This window comes from Pithys albifrons, chromosome 3, assembly GCF_047495875.1.
Source record: "Pithys albifrons albifrons isolate INPA30051 chromosome 3, PitAlb_v1, whole genome shotgun sequence".
NCBI lineage: Eukaryota > Metazoa > Chordata > Aves > Passeriformes > Thamnophilidae > Pithys > Pithys albifrons.
Window position 1 is genome coordinate 7,701,333 of NC_092460.1, and position 18,769 is coordinate 7,720,101.

The 18,769-nt window shown below is 40.8% G+C and overlaps 2 protein-coding genes across 3 annotated transcripts in view; one reads left to right on the top strand and one right to left on the bottom strand.

The window, feature by feature from the left end:
• Window positions 1–10,457, bottom strand: part of ATXN7 (ataxin 7) — an 88,138-nt gene extending 77,681 nt beyond the window's left edge. The window contains exon 1 of the mRNA XM_071550322.1: window positions 10,303–10,457. The gene's annotated coding sequence lies outside the window, so the exon portion shown is untranslated. The remainder of the gene's footprint in view (window positions 1–10,302) is intronic.
• THOC7 (THO complex subunit 7) lies at window positions 10,282–16,865 on the top strand. 2 transcript variants are annotated; one of them, XM_071550326.1, is made up of 8 exons: window positions 10,282–10,534; window positions 11,059–11,176; window positions 12,008–12,129; window positions 12,482–12,568; window positions 13,674–13,731; window positions 15,046–15,112; window positions 15,224–15,293; window positions 16,515–16,865. In XM_071550326.1, the coding sequence occupies exons 1-8, from the start codon at window positions 10,516–10,518 to the stop codon at window positions 16,580–16,582; spliced, it is 609 nt and encodes a 202-aa protein (XP_071406427.1). In that variant the 5' UTR covers window positions 10,282–10,515; the 3' UTR covers window positions 16,583–16,865. The 2 variants fall into 2 exon arrangements, with proteins under 2 accessions (XP_071406427.1, XP_071406426.1); XM_071550325.1 differs by having other exon boundaries at window positions 10,285–10,534; window positions 12,002–12,129.
• Window positions 16,866–18,769: the final 1,904 nt, after the last annotated feature.

Genomic DNA, 18,769 nt, shown 5'->3' on the forward strand with positions numbered 1-18,769 from the left:
TCGAATAAACTGATAAACAGGTTACAGAAGTGGGAAATGGGTTTTGCATGTACCATGTACTCTGATCCCATTAAAATCTGTCCAATGTGTAAAGATCTGTTAACCAAAGGAGAGATGGAAGGAACAACAAAAGGTCAGACAGCCCATCCCTCAGCCCCAGGGCATGATAACTAAACTGTCTCGTGGGAACAATACAGGTAATCAAACCTGTTCTTAAAGACCCGGGGCAATGGATGCACCATTGTCCCCACAATGGTGATTATTCCAACCTTCCAATACTTCCACAAGAACACTGTGTTTGTTCATGATCAGTCTTCACTGCTGCAACATCTGTTTCTTTCCCTACCTGACACAACGCCCTTCAACAGATCTGTGTTCTCATCCCCTCAGTCCCTTCTTGTTTAAGTTAAGGAATTGCATTCCTGTGGCACACATGGAAATATCATGGGTTTTAGATATTTAAACAACTGCCTGGCATCTTCACACTTCCTCCTTCCTAATTTCATTCAATGATGTCCTCCATGTGTTCAGTTAATTAATACTTTATTTCAAAACTCAACTAGACCAAGGAGACTTATATATTCACTTATTTTCATGCTTAATATTTTATATAGGGCTTTTTTTTGGCTAAGAAAGTCTAGGAAGCTCAGCTAGAACACAGTAAGCACTCCTTTCCTATGCAGTGATTTTACTTATAAATAAACCAAACAAAGGCATCGATGGTACTCCTATCACTTTAAAAATTCAAGTCATGTGCCTGACTTAATAAATGTTACTTTTATGGTGTAAGCACAAATATAAAAAGAAGGTTGGCCCCTTTGCCCTTCAGCAAAACCATGGACTTTCCACTGGTATCAGAGATGGTGCACAAAGAAGAGCTGTGAAGAACCAGAAACACAGAAAAAATCTTAACAAATGGCAAGAAGAATAAAAAGTCAAAAATCGATCTGAAAACTTCAAAGTAAATCTTCACGAATTCTGACCACCTAAAAGTGAGATTTTTTCTTTCATATATCCTCCAGTATTTTATTTATGTGCTTAAAGTCTCAATAGTTACATTTTCTCTTTTTGAAGTATTTCTATTTCTAACACAAATTTTACTCTTAATATTTAAATTCTCTGATAACAAAAGACAACTATATGACATATCAACATTCCTCTCAATGAACACACTTGCCTGGGAAGATCTTGGACTTGACATCAGAGATCACGGAATTTCCAATTACTCCTTCCTCCTTTCTCAACAAAAAGGATAATGGAGCGTAGCCAAGTCTGGGCCCTGCTAACAGCTGGATTAGCAGAAATCCTTCCTTTAACTACACTGACACATAGTTAATGTAATATTCTCCTATTTCTATAGCTTTATCCAAAAGAATTACATTTTGTCATGAATTACTGTAACAACATCTCTCAGCCCCAACACAGGGTGCTGTACACTCCCCACACCTCCCAGGAGCTGCCTGGTGTGAGGGCTGCCCCTTACTTAGTTTTCCCCAAGCCATGACAGTATTCCAGCTGCTTGAAAGACACAACCAGCACAGAAGCCAGCAGAGAACACCGGCTTATTTAAAGACTTTATTTGCCAAGAGACTTTAAGAGGCCTCTTCAAGGGAGCAACATGTTCTCATAGCATCCATCTCTAAGGAAGATACAGGACAGCAATTGGTCACTGATATTAACAGAAAGAGAAGAAAATGTAGGTTGCAAAGTGGCTGCCTTAGAGTTGAAAGTCTCTTGACAAATTTAGTTGGCCAGTCCTAGACAGACGTGATGAGGAACAGACTGTGAAGAGGCAATCACAAGTCAAGATTCCGTAAGAATAATCCAGTCATTGGGAAACTCATTATCTGTATTAACATGATATTACAAGTCTATATTAACATATGAGAGGACAAGTAAAGTTCAAAATCCCTTCAAGAGCTTGCAAGACCAGGACAGAGTTCTTTAATGTAAACACTTGAAAACAACAGTTCCTGAGCTATTTCCTTCAATTTGTTTGATGACATAAACTACAGTTACAGTCACTCCTGCTTGTGCAAGTCTTTCATGTAACAACGGGAAAGAAAAGCTGCACCAGGAAACCTGACTGTAACTATCACCCTATTCCAATCCAGGCAAAGTGGCTGAAGCTCAAGTGCAATTTAGGTATTTTTTAAATTAAATTTCAAACTAATGACATTTTAAAAAAATCCTGCATGCTTTATTTTAATCTACATGTACACAATTTTATTTCAGGATACGTTATTGTTCAACACCCTAACTTTATATATAAATACATATACACACACACATACCAAAAACCACAACCAGATCTCAAAAATGAACAAAAAACCACCAACCCATAACTGCCAAAGTGACACCGGAATGAAACCAAAGTGAAAATATTTACTATGAACCACAAACTCACAGGTGCATACTTGTAGTTATTATTAGCAGGGCTTTGTTTTATTCTCATCTCCTACAAGCCAATATTCATGTATGTTATAAAACACAGTTTATTTGCCTTGCCTCTTTTATTTGTTCATTTCTCTCTATCTATAATCAAAATTTAAATTCTAATTAAAATAAAAGTGAAAGACAGAGAACCAAAAACAATTTGTGGTTTTAAAACATACTGCACTAACATTTTGAAAAAAAAAACCAATCCAACAAGCGAACCTGAAAGGTGTTCCTGTCACCTTTACTAAAACAGCATTCGAAAAGTTACCCAGTTAAAACATTATTATAAACATGGATACATTGTTACACAGTTTTGTAACTACTATTAAAAGAACTAACACTTCCTGCTCACTGTTTTGGGCACAAATATAAGCACTTTCATATCTCATCTGGAAATTTACCTGCACATATAAATACATACGTATACACATGTACTCTACAGATAATGTATTTTGTGTCCAATTCCCCTTTTTCCCAATGTTTGACATTAATTTGCCTATTTACCTTTTGCAACTCACCAAAACATTTTATGAAGCAGATCATTTTATTCCACAATTCGGGGTTTTTTTCCCTTTTCTTACATTTTCCATGCTCAAATTCTATCCCTGCTTGTAAATAAAGCACGGAAATCACCAGGGAGGTAGTCATACAACTTTGAACAGAATCTGACCTGCAATGCAAAAATTAACTCGATTGTTCTTCTCCTGCACTTCTGAAATTACTACTTTGCTGTAATGGGTCATTCCCTCAAACACCTTAGTCCTCAGTCATGGAATACCTCCTGTGTTGGGCTACACTGCTGTGTTCAGTCTGTCTTTCTCACAGCAACACCACCTCATACCAGTCAACAGTCTGGTGATTACAAAACTCACTCTGATGGAAAGAATTACGGGCATTAATCCCCTCAGGAAGGAGGATGGCTGGGTTGAAGTCTCCCACACATGTGGTGAGCAGTCTAGCGGATAACAGCTCTGCTAATGACAAAAAGGGAACCAGAACCATTGCCACCTCCTGGGTTTTGAAAGCAAAGATTGACCTTTGCTCCCTTTTTGAAAGAAAGGGCTTATGATCCTAATTTCAAGAGAGCGTGAATCCAAAATGCTCCCCAGAGAAAGGTGCTTAGTCCTGGATGGAGGCAGGATTTAAGCATGTTCCTACTTCAGCTACTGCATAGAAAATGTGCAGATTCATCATCTCCTTCAAGCTGCTCTGGCTGGTGTCACTTCAACAAAACACCAGCAAATATGGAATCATTTGGGCCCCTCCACTTTCATGGAAACCCACCCCCACTGGCCTCAGCCAGACTAATCTTCCCTTTGGTACAACCAACTTCAGACAGGTAAGGAAATGCCATAACCTGGACCTGCTTCTTCTGGGTCTGAAAGTCTCTGCTGGAAACACCCAGTTACCCTCTCATCAGGCATCTCCTGAAATATGTGTTTAAATCATCTTCTTTCACAGCAACTGAAGCAATAGTTTAGAAGCAACATTTGGACCCTCGGAAAAAGAAACCAAGGAGAGTTTGCCTTCTTCCTAAGCAGGCCACAGCTTCTCTTTGGGGCTTTGCCCTGCTCCCAGAGTAGGATAATGGTGGTGAGAAACAAAGTGTTTTCACAGGATCAGAGTATTCAGAGTTGGAAGGGACCCAAAAGATCATCCAGTCGCACTCCTGGCTCTGCACAGGACAGACCCAACCATCCCACCATGTGCCTGAGAGCCCCATTTCCCTGAGGAGCTTCCATTGCTCAACAACTGCCACCCATATTTGATTCAATATATGACATACTAAAACCTAAACCTGAGCAGGCATCACTAAAGTGTGCAATCATGCCTCCAATTATTTCTATTTCATTGCTCAGGCTTGTACCTCACTCAGAAAACAGAGGGTGAGAACATGTGTCAGTGTATCATGTTTTATGGGAACTGTAAATTGTAGCTGTGCTTAAACACTACCCACTGACAGAGTTTCTCTATTACAAGAAAATAAACCATAAAATAATGCAAAGCAAAATCTAAACCCAATTTAAAACAAGAAACAGATGTTTATTGATAGAGACCTGATACTTTCTTTCTTCATCTTCTGATAGAAGCCTGTCTTTCAACATCTCTCCATGACACAGCCAAGTTCAAAGCCTTGTAAATTTCTGCATCTTCTTTTACAGATTTGGATTGCTTTAAAAATAAAAAAAAAACAAAAACAAAAAACCAAACTTAACGAACCAATTTTATTAAACTTTGAAAAGCTGACTCAGAAGCTGTGCAATAGCTCTGATTCAGCTTTCTTAGCCAAGTCAAAGCATCTGGCCACGTGATGCAGAAAACACCGCTCTGAAGTCCAGCAAGAGCTGCTTTCCAAAGGAGGAAATGCCCCTTTTCTCTCGTAATCTTTGTGCAATATTTCCTCGGTAGCACTAACAGGCATTTATTTAAACATGATACAAGTAAATACTATATTCACCACTCTCTTATTCTTCATACAATGTTTCAAACCACAATTAAATACAAACATTTACCATTTGGCCCAATGCCAGCAAAGACAAATTTTTCCTTCTGAGCCAGTGGTAAAATCTCATTCAATATCCACCTCTTCCTCTGAAAACTCTGGCATGACACAGATCACTACTAAAGCCATGAACTGACAGATTGGGGAAGGAAAAAATAAAAATATGCTCTTTTTCATTAGAAAAATAAAATAAAGCCACCCTGAAGATATCCTGCCAACAAACTAAGAGGCCACTAGATAACTGACTGGTTCTGCCAAAAATAAGTGCCAAAAGAATAAACATGTGCTTTCTTACAAAATACATGAAACAGAATCACAGACTAGCATGAAATGCTACCCTAAAATTACCTGAGTCACTTTAAATCACAGAATACAGACATCATGTGGGATCTCCGAGGCACTGCACAGGCAGCTGAAGTCTGTGGTGTTAATGATTTTTAGATTAAAAGAAAGTTCTAACCAGCTAATCTGTCTTACAGTGGTTTCATTCCACTGAGTTCCAGAAGGTACTTATTAAAACACTTTGACTTTCTTGCTAAGTGGGAACCTACCAAGTCCCTGGGAATAGGGCACCAATGACCCATTGTACCACTTCTGCTAATTCAACTCCTCAATTAGAGCCCCTTCTGGCACACACACAAGGCACACTTTCCTTTGTATCCCTGCACCTGCAGGCTCTGGTTTCTACACTGAATATCTACATTTCCACTGTCATGCAATTTCAACCCGAGTTTGACAAGCTTTAATAAATTCGTCACAGATCACCTTAAAATGTACAATAATTGATCTTCAAGCTTCATAAATATTCAGTAGGATCTGCATATGAAATGTAGAAAGCTGTTACATAATTCCTGTGAAGATATCTGAAAGAGGACAGTACCAGAATGCCACCTGTATGACTGAGATTAACTAAGGCACAGAGCCCTTACTTAGGAAAAAGTTATTTAAAAGGACCACACAGCTCTGGGGTTCTTTTATAACTGAGATCAGCTTTTCTCTGCCTTCATGAGAAAAGCTGTAGCAATGAAATGTCCTTCTAATGAACAAAATATTTCCAGGACTTGTATTTTGCAAAGTGCTTCTGTCAAAAATTCTGGAATTTTGCTTGGTTTTTTAGTTACAAAACTAAAAATAACAAATAAAACCAATCCTGTAGCCTGTAACTTGTGGTTGCATTATAATCTGATAAGAGTCTGGTTTGTCAAGTATGGGATTAATAGTACATTTAATCAATCTTGGTAACAACACAGGCAGTAGACAGCAAAAATTATTATTGTTCAGATAATAAAATGTTGCATTTTCAGATTATTGGTATTGTCACTACAGTCACAACAAATATTTTCACCCTCCCTTCTCTTGGTCTGCTGCAATTCTACGAAAATGTGCTGGCTCTGCAGGAACACAAGGGTCCATGTCAGGAAAGCTTTTTACAAGGCTAAGAACCACCTCGCTACTTTTTTTTACCTCAATCACTGGGTTGAAAAATTTCAGGTTTATCTGCCAAGAGTGACTATTTTAATATCTGCAGAATCAGACAGCCAGTGTCTAAGAATTCTTCAAGAACGAGATGACAAGCTCTTGGAACACTGATTCTAGTTTTCAGTAAATGCAGAGGCTAAAGGAGGCTGCAAAGAAAATAAAACACGAACATAATTTAAAACAGAAAAAAGCCAAAACCCCAGGGTGACACTGATAGGTTAGCTTGATATCAGTCTTGCACAAAATCAAGGTACATTATCAACAGAAAAAGGATGGTGGTAAAAAGCAATGTTAAACATAGGCCTACAGAAAATAGGTCTCGCTAAATAAATTTGGTATGGCTTTCTGACAAGAATATAGGTTGGACTGGATAAAAATACCTTGTAGTTTCTGACCTACTATACTTAGATCTCTGTCAGATTTAGTGCCACACAACAGTCTGATTTAGAAGTTATTCAACACAAAGAAAACCTGGAATCTAAAACCACTTCATAAATTATTCGGGAGGCTTCGGAAAAATATTTTAAATCCACCTCGTCAATAGTTAAAGCTGTTTTCTTAGCTCTTAAAAATCAGAGCTCATTATAGCCTAGAATACTGTAAAGAGCTTCTTCTCTTTTAACTTTTTCTGCAGTTGGGAAAAAAAATATAAATACACACAGTTAAAGAAAAAGGAAGGAGGTATAAAGTTCTTTAAACTTTGGCTCTCATAGATTGTTTTTCATGAAAGAAAACTTCAGCTTTAACAGATTTCCTCAATAAAAAAACAAACGATGTACTTAAAAGCCATATTTTCAGGGAAAAAATGCTAATGAAAAATCAGAGCCAGTTCCACACACATGTAACATCTTGCAGTACTAAACTTACCTAGCTTAGAATTCTTGCATCCAGAGTCACCTGGAAACACTACAGAGGATCATTTAACACTTTTGACAAGGACAGATGTGCAACAAATTATTATTTATAAGCTGCTTCAGGGTCTTACCATATGGCACACATAAAGGAATTCAAGGAAAAAGGGAAAACGGCATCACATGTAGCTTGGTTGAAAGCACACACAGGTACTTATTCCAAAAGAGCTGGCACAGAGTCAGGTGCCATACCCTGTGCAAGACACTTTTTCCTATTGCATGAACCCCTAGTGATGCTTTAAGGAAGGTCCAAAGCTACTCAGTGTTTCTGCTGGTCAGTTGAAGGATTATATAAAAGACTGTAGCTGACAGAATCTGCACAGAATACTGGTGAAGGACAAATAAATAAGAGTAGGTCATCCCTGCTCCAGAGATCTACATCACACATCAGACTGAATTAGTGGCAAACCAGGACTGTGTACAGCCCAGTGCAAAGCACACTCCATGCACGTGAAGCAAGGGCTGTTTTGTACTTACAAGATGAGGGATTCCACTTGGAAATGGAGCAAATCAAAAGGCATTGTGAATTCTCAAATGTGTACAGAAACCCAGTAAGCTGGGACTGCCTTCCTGGGAAAAATATTCAATATGGCAAAATAAAGCAGGAAAGAGAACAGGCTATTGCATCAATACATAACCTTAGTGAGATTCTTGATAATGTATTTACCAAGTTCTGCTTCCCATTCAAAATGTGAAAAGTTAATGAACATTGATGATGCCTGAAAGTCCTATCTTAAAAAGAAAAATAATGGCTTTGTTTTCAAAATTGTTCTTATGAGCCTAAGACCCAGACCAGAGAATTTCACAGAAGCTTGTAATTAGCAACATATATGAAGAAAAAAATGGCACAAAAGTCACTAAATATTATTAACTACTCATACGGACTGTTGTATTCTAAATTAATTACTCAATGACTACCTATTTGTCATTGTGGAGAGTTTCATAAGACTATCTGACCAACAGTGGAATGATGAACAAAAAGTGAGAAAATATTGTATTGGATTAAATGACAGAAAATAACACAGAAGTTCTAAGATCATTAAATAAATAATTGTAGATTTTCACCTACAATAGTCTTCAGTTCTGACCAACTTCTGTGGCAAAAACAGAAAGGGCGCAGTAAATGGAAAGAGCTCAGAGAGGGGCAAGAAAAAATATTAAATTTTGATAAAACTGGAGGCTACAAGATGCTTAAGACTTCCAAGAGGAAATCAGTGAGTCAAGAGGGAAGGGGAGCAACTATATAAAGTTTGCATAGAGAAGTTCAGCAAGGTCTTCTTCTCAGCCTATGGCAAATTATTAGGGCTATATCATAGTGACTAAAGCCTTAAGAAAAACAAAGGTTTTAATCAAGCCAACTATATTAAATGGCAACAAAATCGGAGTTCATAAAAGTGAGCATTTTTAATAGTGTTTACATAGCATGGCCCATTCTTTGGCCCAAACTTTGCCTAATTGGATAGTTAGGTTTTCACATAATTATATCACTCATCAATCACACAAGAATACATACAAATTTCAAGAACAGAAATCACTTATCCAAGTTTGCTATGTTGGAAATTCTTTATTCCTCAAAGTTCAGGCAGAGTTTCAAACACCACTCCGAGTAATGCTTTCCCAATAGCACCTTCCAAGAAACCCCACCAGTTGCCTATTGAAGACAAAGTACAGATTCAAAACAATCTACAAATCGTTAAATAGCTGTTAAATGCCGCTATCCAGAACAAAAAAGCACCTCTTAATCACTCACAGCTCTAAAACCAGGAACAGCACAGACCACAGCACACATTAACTTTGTTCTTTTCTCACTCTGATTTCCCGCATCCCCCTAAGACTGTCAATGAAACCTGCTGAGCAAAACAAGACCGTGAGTGACCTAACTGTGCAAACCAAAATGAAGAGGGAACAGGAAGATGTCAAGCTCTGGACACTTCCATGTGCCACAATATATACTCCACTATACCAGCTTTAGCATGGCCCAAGTGTTCAAGTCTGCGGACCAAAAGCCTAAGACTCAACACAGGGTAACATCACAACATCTCTTTTTTCCAGACACGCCATTTTTCTGCAGCCAGTTTTGTCAGGGCAGGAAGAAACAAGCATCGTTCCCATCTGCTAGTGACAGCCAAACTCACTAGGAAACGTATCAGAATAATGATTTTTTTGCATGCCCCCAGCCCTGCTGCTTGTCCTCTCAGCCCCAAGTGAGGATGAGCCCAGAGTGGCCAGCGTGGCTCCCTCGCACCTGCACAAGCACATCCTCCACATCCTCCGCATCCTCGCCAGTGAGCAGCACCGAGGGGCCGTGCTCCTGCTCCCTCCGGCCACAGGGACTGCACAGCCACCACGGCGGGTCCCACCACCCTCACAGTGCCATGGCCATGGCACAGAGCACCATGGCAGGTCTGTCCACCTGCTCCCCTGTGCCATTGTCACCGTGGCAGGTCTGTCCACCTGCTCCCTTGTGCCATTGTCACCATGGCGGGACCGTCCACTTGCTCCCCTGTGCCATCACCACCACCACTGCTGGGACCCAGGGCAGGCCCATCCACCCTCTCCCTGGTGCCACCACTGCCATCCCCGCGGTGCCAGCACCGTTGTGGGACCATCCCCCTGCTCCCCAGTGCCATCACCAGGCGCTGGGCACCACCGTGGATCCAACCCCCACACCTCTATGGCATCAGCACCACCACGGCAGGTGGGACGGCAGTGTCGGAACCCTGTGCGGGGCGGATGGCAGCGGGGAGGATGGTGGTGCCGGCACCCCTGGGAGCACACCCCAAGCCGGGAGCGCTGTGAAAGCACAGCCGAGCCTGGCGGCGGCCCCGCGGCCTCGATGGCGCCGCACCATGTGCCGGGGGCATGGCGGGGCGGCCGGGCGGGGGGCGGCGGGGCCGCTGCGGGCGGCGGGGGCGGGGAGGTGGAGCCTGGCTGCGGGACCGCCGCTTCCCTCCCCCGTCGGGCGCTCACCTGGCGGGGCCGCCCCTCGCCAGGGGGCCGGTTCCACGCGGGGCGCGGGGCTCACCCGCCCGCCCTCCCCGGGCCGCGCGTTCGCCGCACGCCGGCTCAGGCCCCAGCAGCCGCCGCCTCCCCCTCCATGGCCGCCGCTCTCCCCGGCTGCATTGTGGGAAGCTGACCTCACTCGCTGCTGCCGCCGCCCCGCCGGCTCCGGCACTCGCCGCCATGGGGGCCGTGACCGACGGTGAGACCTCCCTCCCTCCCGCTCTCCATCCTCCCCTCCTTCCTTCCGCCCCGCGACCGCGACCCCCGCGCTCGCCCCCGGCAGCGCCTGCCCCGGCGCCGCTCGCCCCGCACACTGAGGAGCCTCCATCCCCGGCCCTCCTGCCCCGGGGCAGCCGCAGCGCCCGCGGCCGCCGAGCCTTAGCGGGGCTGCGGAGCCTCAGCGGGGCTGCGAGCCTCAGCAGGGCCGGCCGAGCCTCAGCGGGGACCGGCCGAGCCTCAGCGGGGACCGGCCGAGCCTCAGGGGGGCTGCGGAGCCTCAGCGGGGCCGACCGAGCCTCAGCGGGGCCACTGAGACTCAGAAGGGCTGACCGCGGCCGCTGAGCCTCAGCGAGGCTGCGGAGTTTCAGCAGGGCCAGCCGAGCCACAGCAGGGACCAGCCGAGCCTCAGCAGAACCGGCCGCTGCCGCCGCTCCCCGCGGGGCCGGGACATTCCCGGGATGCTCCTGCCGTGGGGAGCGGAGCTGAACGGGAATCTTTCCACAGATGAAGTTATCCGCAAGCGGCTGCTGATCGATGGCGATGGAGCTGGTGATGACAGGCGGATCAATTTGCTGGTGAAGAGTTTCATTAAGTGGTGTAACTCCGGATCTCAAGAGGAAGGGTATTTGTTTTCTGTTGTTTTGTTTTGGGTTTTGTTTTAAGTCATTGCATTGCAGTGAAAGACAGGGCTCGATCCATTTTGAAAAGATCAGTGTCGAAATGTGCACATCTGGTTTTCACTGTGGCTCTGCGGTGTTCCCAGGACAGATGCCGAGCGCTGTGCTGGGGGATGAGGGTCAGGAGCTGGAGCCGGGTCAGGAATCATCGGAGGATGCGGCTGCATCCTGAGCTCTGCCAGCACCTCTCGGAGCCCTCAGGATTCCCCTGCCGCGGCAGGATCCGTCCGGGAGCCCCGCTATTATAACAGCATCATGACTCTAATATTTTAGTTGGCAGTCCTGCGTTTGTTCTGTCAGGGTAGGGTAATACGGCTGGTGTTTGTGCTGCTGTGGTTCTCTTTTTTTAAAAAACAAACCAACCAGGCTAAAGTAGTAAGGGATGAATGACAACGTGCTGTAAGGGCTATTAGTACTGGATATAAATTCCCAGAGGACGCAATATTAGGATTGTGTGTACTGAGAAGCACTGCAGTATTGAAATACTAATTTCAGTGATCACAGAGCGAACCATATTTTTGTAATTTATAATCCCTGGCTCAAACTGCTCGTTGCTTTATTACTCACACCTGTAAGAACATGATGGTGGAATTAATGTGTACAGCGTTTCTAAATGCACTTTCAAAAAAATGATACATCGAATCTTTAAAATATTTTCTTTATTGAATAATTATTATTTAGCTACAATTTATGCTACTTGAAGTTTTGTTTTCTTGATCTGTAAAGTTAGGGAGTGTTTTTATGCTTTTGGGAATAAATGTCTATTTCAGTTACAGCCAGTACCAACGAATGCTGAGTACTTTGTCACAGTGCGAATTTTCAATGGGAAAAACTCTCCTGGTGTATGACATGAACCTGAGAGAAATGGAAAATTATGAGAAAATCTATAAGGATATAGGTAAATATGAGAAAATGTTACTGGTTTCTGTTTGACAGTTTCTCTTTTATGAAGAAGCTCAAGCCAGTTCTGGTAAACATCATATATGTATCTCTAATGAGTGGTTTGGAGGTTTTTGTTTTGTTTTTCTTACTAGATAGCACTCCTATATATGCTGTGAGCATTTTATCCATATATAAAATATATACAAACCAGCTTTTCAGATCTGTTAAAGTGTATGTAATTTTGAAGCTGATGGACCTAACAGGCCACCATGTCACAAACAGCTCTTTAGCTTTTATAATTTAGCAGAATGGCTTATTTACATATAGTCTTTGAGTTCAGTATAACACTGTATACTTTTTTTTTTAAGAAAACAGTATAGCTGCAGCCCATGAGAAGATTTCTGAGTGCAAAAAACAAATCCTGCAAGCAAAAAGGATTCGAAAGAATCGACAGGGTAAGGAGCAATGTCTGTATTTACACTGGCAGACCTCATTATTTTGTTATCTTTTTAAATACCTTGTATTGGAAAATAGATTTGAGGTTTTTGGAAGTAGGAAGGATATGGATACTGTATTAAAGGTGATGGGTTCCACACCTGATATTCTGGACATGTCCTTCTGAATACCTGTTACAAAAGGTGTATTTTTTCCCTGCTCTTGAAAGCACATGCTGATAATTTCCATTGAAACTTCAGTCTAGAAGATTAGCAATTGGGAAGAAGCAAGATTTTTTTCCTTGAAAAATAAAACGCAAAAAGAAGTTTCGAAGTATTACGTAAAAGGTTTTTAATACAACTGTCTGATCAATTTTGTGGATAATTTTAGATACAACCTGAAATTAAAATAACTGTAACTAGTGGGGATGTAGAGTCCTTATATCTTTACAAACACAGATCTGAAGTGTTTGCTTTTTGACACGTTTTGTCCAGTCTGCAGCACAGATTTTTCCATGCAAATTAGGTATTTGGCTTATGAACAGTTGCTGTTAGAAAATGACTGTTAGTTGCCTATATAACCATAATATTGTTTTTAATGTGTAATCCTTTTTTAAAAAAAATCCCAAGAATTGAAAAATCCATGCAACATTTTATACATTTTTCTAAAAATCTTAAATGTTCACATGTGACATCAGCACTGTTTTCTGTACATATACATTGGGTATCTAAATCCAATCCTTAAGAAACATACACAAAAGACCAAGTGTCCAGCAATGCAGAGCTATCTAAAGATTGTGTTTTCTTGCCTCATCCTTTTTGAATCACTAGCACTAGGTAAGTTTGAGTGAATAGATAATGGTCTACAATCATATCTGTAGTATATTTAAAAACTCTTTTGATGTAATCATCTACTTTGAAATGTTATAGCATGGTGTAAATCATATATATTTTTATATATTGCAGGTGTTTTTTGATAGATGTAAGGTGTTATGTACAGATTTGAAAAATACTAAAACAGTTTTTCAAGAAGGAGAAACCATCTGCTATTCTATGGTACCTGAGTTTTGCATCTTGAATCAATATTTTCAGAATTATTTAGATTAGCTATTGAAATGTCTTTCAGAATATGATGCATTGGCCAAAGTCATACAGCATCATCCAGACAGACATGAAACATTGAAGTAAGTATAGAACTACCTTAAATTATAATAAGCCAGTAAGCTGGAAGTCGCCAGATTTGGCATTTCCTTGGTTTCAGTTTGACCTTTCCTCACTTCTGTGTAATTTCTTTTGCCATAAGAAAAACTTGTGTTTCTATGCCTTTATCAGCTTCCTTTAATTAATCTCCTTCTCTGTGAATCAGAAGCATTGCTAATTGTTTTGTAGTTGAGATTTTTCCATTGTTAAGGTGAATAAGTGAACTCGGATGTCAATGCAGATCTGATGTCAGTTTACCAGGGATGGGCTGCTCAGGAAAGAGAGTGGGAAGTGCTGTAACACCTGCCCGTGAGGGATTCAGTGGTCATTCAAAATGCATAACACACAAGCAAGTAAGGTGGGATGAGAGAAAGCAGGAGAAAGCTCTTAGGGTTGGGGCTTTTTTGTGTTTCCCTTGCAGTGGTTGTTCCGGCCTGCCCAGCTGTAAATTGCTGTGTTGTTTTACCACAGTGTAACCTGCCCTGGCACGCAGGTTGGACCTCCCTGTTGTCCAGCTCATCTTGCACATTCCTTACAGTGCTGCTTGGCACATTCTGGATTTGGATCACCCTCTCTGCTTTTGGGGCAGTTGTGGGGGGATAATCTTTTTAAATTTATCAAGCCACTGAAACATTCCAGGACTTACTGCAACTATGAGTTTGTTCTTCTTGAGCTCATGAAAGGTGTAGCATGAGGTTACTGTTCCCATTTAAGTGCAGCTTCTGCCTATCCTATTGCCCACTTTCAGTGAATCATAGAATCAATTGGATGGGAAAAGACCTCCAAGATCATTGAGTCCAACCCTTGGTCCAATGTAAAATGCTCTCAGTCACAGAGTGGGATTCTTGAATTTTCTTGTGCAGGGCCAGGAGTTGGACTTGATCTTTGTGGGTCCCTTCCAACGCAGAATATTCTATGAATCAGCTTCTTTAACTTCCATTGTATGGTCAAGTAAATAATATGTTATAGGTGAACTGAGTTGTTACAGTACAAATGCCCCATGTACAACTGTATTCCAGCTTGGAAGCCTAGTTGTAAAAATCCTGAAATTACAAGTTTAGAACATAATAATTTAAGATTTACATGAAGTGGCTTTACCTCTGTATTGTTTCGCTTACTATGCTTTGTTTACATATACTGTTTATTTAATAGTTCTTTTTCCTCTATTTAGGTCAAATCTGTTTTGCAAGAATTTTACAGAACTCTTTAATAAGACTATTCAATACCATTTAAAAATACCATATTTTTATAAAATATGTTTATATAGCATATAAAAATACTATACTATTTCTTTTCAGGCAGCTAGAAGCTTTGGGAAAAGAATTGCAAAATCTTTCTCACATTAAAGAAAATGTTGAAGATAAGGTAGGTTTTTCATAGAGATTGTTATATAATAATTTATTAGGAATACAATTAATGGACAGTCTGCTATTGGTTGTCTGACTGTTTCCTACAATGTGTATTCTATTGTTGCAGTTGGAGCTGAGAAGAAAGCAGTTCCATGTTCTCCTGAGCACTATCCATGAACTTCAGCAAACCCTGGAGAGTAAGTGTTGTTCTTAGGTAATAGATATAACTGGGTTGGGTTTCAGCGGATCAAAAGGATTCCCAGCTTCCAGCAGTGGGATAGCTCTGTGCAATTGAGGTTGGTGACCTCTTGCATCGGCAGCATTTTTTTCCCCAGTGGTAGTCCAGAGCCTGAGACTGCCCAGAATTCTTTTTCTTCTACACACTCCCCACTGTGTCATTTCCTGACCAGCTTCAGGTTAATCTGTAGGCAGCAGAATGCTTTAAATATAGGGATGGAGAATAGCAATTTAAGGTTAGTTTATTTGGGTTTTTTTTAAACAGAGGAGGTATTTCCTACAGAAAATTATTCTCATGCTTATTTTCAAAGTTATTTGTATAATTCCTATCTTGATAGTTTTGAACATGTCATGGTATCATGTGAAGCTTTACTAAAAAGAATTTGGAATACAGGAAAGGTAATGACCGACCTACTCAAAGCAGAGTATGTGATAGAGTAGGGACTAAAGCTGTCATACACAAGAGCTAAATTCAGGAATTAGTCATACTCATCTTTTGTCATACAAATATCTAATATTTTCAAATCAGCACTAACTTTTCATGCTTTAATATGGAAATATTGTTTTAAATATTATTTGCTGGGTATTTGCCATGTCTTTTGAAGACACACCAATTGGTGCAGCCTTTGAGCATGACCTGATTAAATGCATAGATTGCTGTAAGAGCAGACTTTCATTCTCTAAGGCCATTTAGATCTTCTTAAGCAGAATGAATTGTTAATCCTAGGTGAACTTTAGCAGAAGGTTATTGTTATTTTGTGTTGCTAACACTTGGTTAAGTATTTATCTTTGAAATATATTTTCATATGAATATATAGATTAACTTTGATCTTTCAGGATTTTATAGAGGACATAGCAGTTTAGTGTAAGGTACAGCTTCAGTCTGAAATAAACCATTAGTAGGCAAAGAGAAGGCATGTGATTTGAAGCAATCTGGTATTTGCTTGTATTTATGCTATAAAATTTATCCTGTATTTCCAGTAACAGTTGTTACAGATAACATCCTTAAAAACTTTGAAGGATTTTTTGTTTGTTTGTTTGAACTTAGCATTTTATATAATGAGGTGCTCAACTACACATTTCAGGCCATCAAAATAAAATATTTGAGTGGGACACAGCTCTGCTATATAGTCTGTAAATATGACCAGGCATGTTTGACTAACAGTAATATTGAATTTTAGATGATGAAAAACTTTCAGAAGCTGAAGAATCCCAAGAAACTCAAATGGAAGCAGAGGCCAAGCAGTAGATGTAATATGAAGACTGACAATACTACTGAAGAAAGTCCAAGTATCTTCACATTGTGTTGAAACCAACAGTAAGGGAGGTGGAGCTGAAAATAGTTTCCTACTGCTTCTGAGAATTTTTACATAAAAATACTTGTTTTTCTTATGCTTCAGGGGAAAACACTTACAGATCTGTACAGACAGGCACGTTGTGTTATTCCACAAATTTTGTAATTTGTGACTTGGTTCACAGTGCTTGTGAACTAAGGTGTTTGCAAAACATTGCCAATAAAAAGTGTTTTCACAGATTTTCCCATTTTTAGTAGGCATTGAGCTTAATAATAAGGGTTTCATTTCTTACTTGACATCAGACTGAGGGCAGTGCCTCTTTGCATGAGTCCCAGCTTCCATATCCCAGTCTAGATGGGACCTAAATCTGAACTAAGTAGGGGTCTCAGTTTTTCAAAGTAGCTGCCATTTTAGAATTTACCTGCAACTAGACTAGAATTTGCTAGTTCCATATAAAACAAATTACTTCTATAGAATTAATGCTTGTTAAGGGTTGTAAAACAACAAAAATCATCCCGTAGTAGCTTAAATTTTTTTCCTCAATATGATGCTAAGAACCACAGCAGTCTTTGCTCTGCTTTGTTTGTTGTACCACATCAAAAGTCACATTTTGAAATGGCACATTTAAAACTGTGATTTAAAAGCTTTGTTCTTCAAGAACCAGGAATCTAATCCTGATACCATTTATAATCTGCTTCTGGATTTTACTTGTCCATTGCCTATTAAGAAATTCATCATAATTTCTGAAGCAGATGGTGGAACCCAACCGTTCCTTCCTTCCTTCCTTCCTCACAACGAAAAACTGAAGCTGCAAAGCAGTAACCATGATGTTAGAGAATCAGAGGTACTTGTATTGTTAATAGGGAAGGTGGAATCTATCCACCTGGATCATCCTGCAGTCTGTTGGGAGGTAGGAATCACAGGTTTCAAGCTTCCCAACAAGAGAAGAGAATGGAGTGTGCTCTATGCTTTTGTAAAGCAGGAAGGAAGGAACAAGGGGCAGTAGGTGATATCACTACCTGTTGGCCTTGCTCTAAAAACACCTGTTACATTGAGCCTTCCAGTGGTGTGGGTAAAGGAAAACATTTTGGATCTCATTGAGACAGACCCATAAGCATACACAGTTCAAGTAAAATAATGATGTTATACAGAATAGAGCTGCCTTCTCACCAGGAGACAGCTGACAGGGATTTCCAGCACTGAAACCTCAGACTTCTGTAGTGTAGATGCCATGTAATTCCCCCTCTCCATGGCTGTGGATCTCTGTGCGTTGGGCTGAACAGGCATATCTGAGCTTGTTCTGCTCACATTCCAGGTTTGCTAAAGGCGAGCCAGCTGAACAAGAAGTCACACAACTTCAGTAGCACAGTACAGCCCTGAACTAATAAGCTGTCAAAAGTGTTCTAGTTCACAGCTGGTCAACTCAGAACACAGGGGAAGCTCAGGTTTGCCTGTGCAGACATGCAGTGCTTCTCATGCACTACAGATTTGGCAGGTTGGGGTGGTGGTTAAGCAAACAAAAAGGATTTAATAGGAAAAATACACCATCAAAAAGTATTTAGTGTACTGTGTTTTTCCTCTCCTAACAACAGTGAATAGAAAAATATTTTGTAAAGCAGCAGTACTAAATTATTGCTAGATCAGGGAGGAGTCACTGTCATGAATATGAATTACAAAGATCATAAATGACAAAGGCTCAAAAACACTTTTAAAGTGTATTAGCGGGTTTTGTGGTTGAAATGCCCTCTACAAGCTACCTGGACTGAATTTTGGTGCCGAGGTGGATGACATTTACCACCTAAAAACAGTCTCCATAACAGTGTCATCATGAAAATCTCAAATTTTCCCACTCATTGGTTTACACAATTATTTGGAAATTACTTGGATCACTTAAATATCTTGGAACTTGCATTGATCTGTGTAAAACCTGACCAGAAATGTGCCACCATCTGAGTCTGTCCTTCTGGTAATGAGTACCCACGCAGAAACAAGAGCTGCACACAAGAGAAGCAATACAAACACACAGTAAAGGAATATATTCTAGTTTGAATTACAGTGATGCAATCTTGAAAATAAATTGCTGCCCTAGAAATTCAAGTTGCACTCATGCAATGTGGCAGCAAGAGGGTGATGTCACCAGG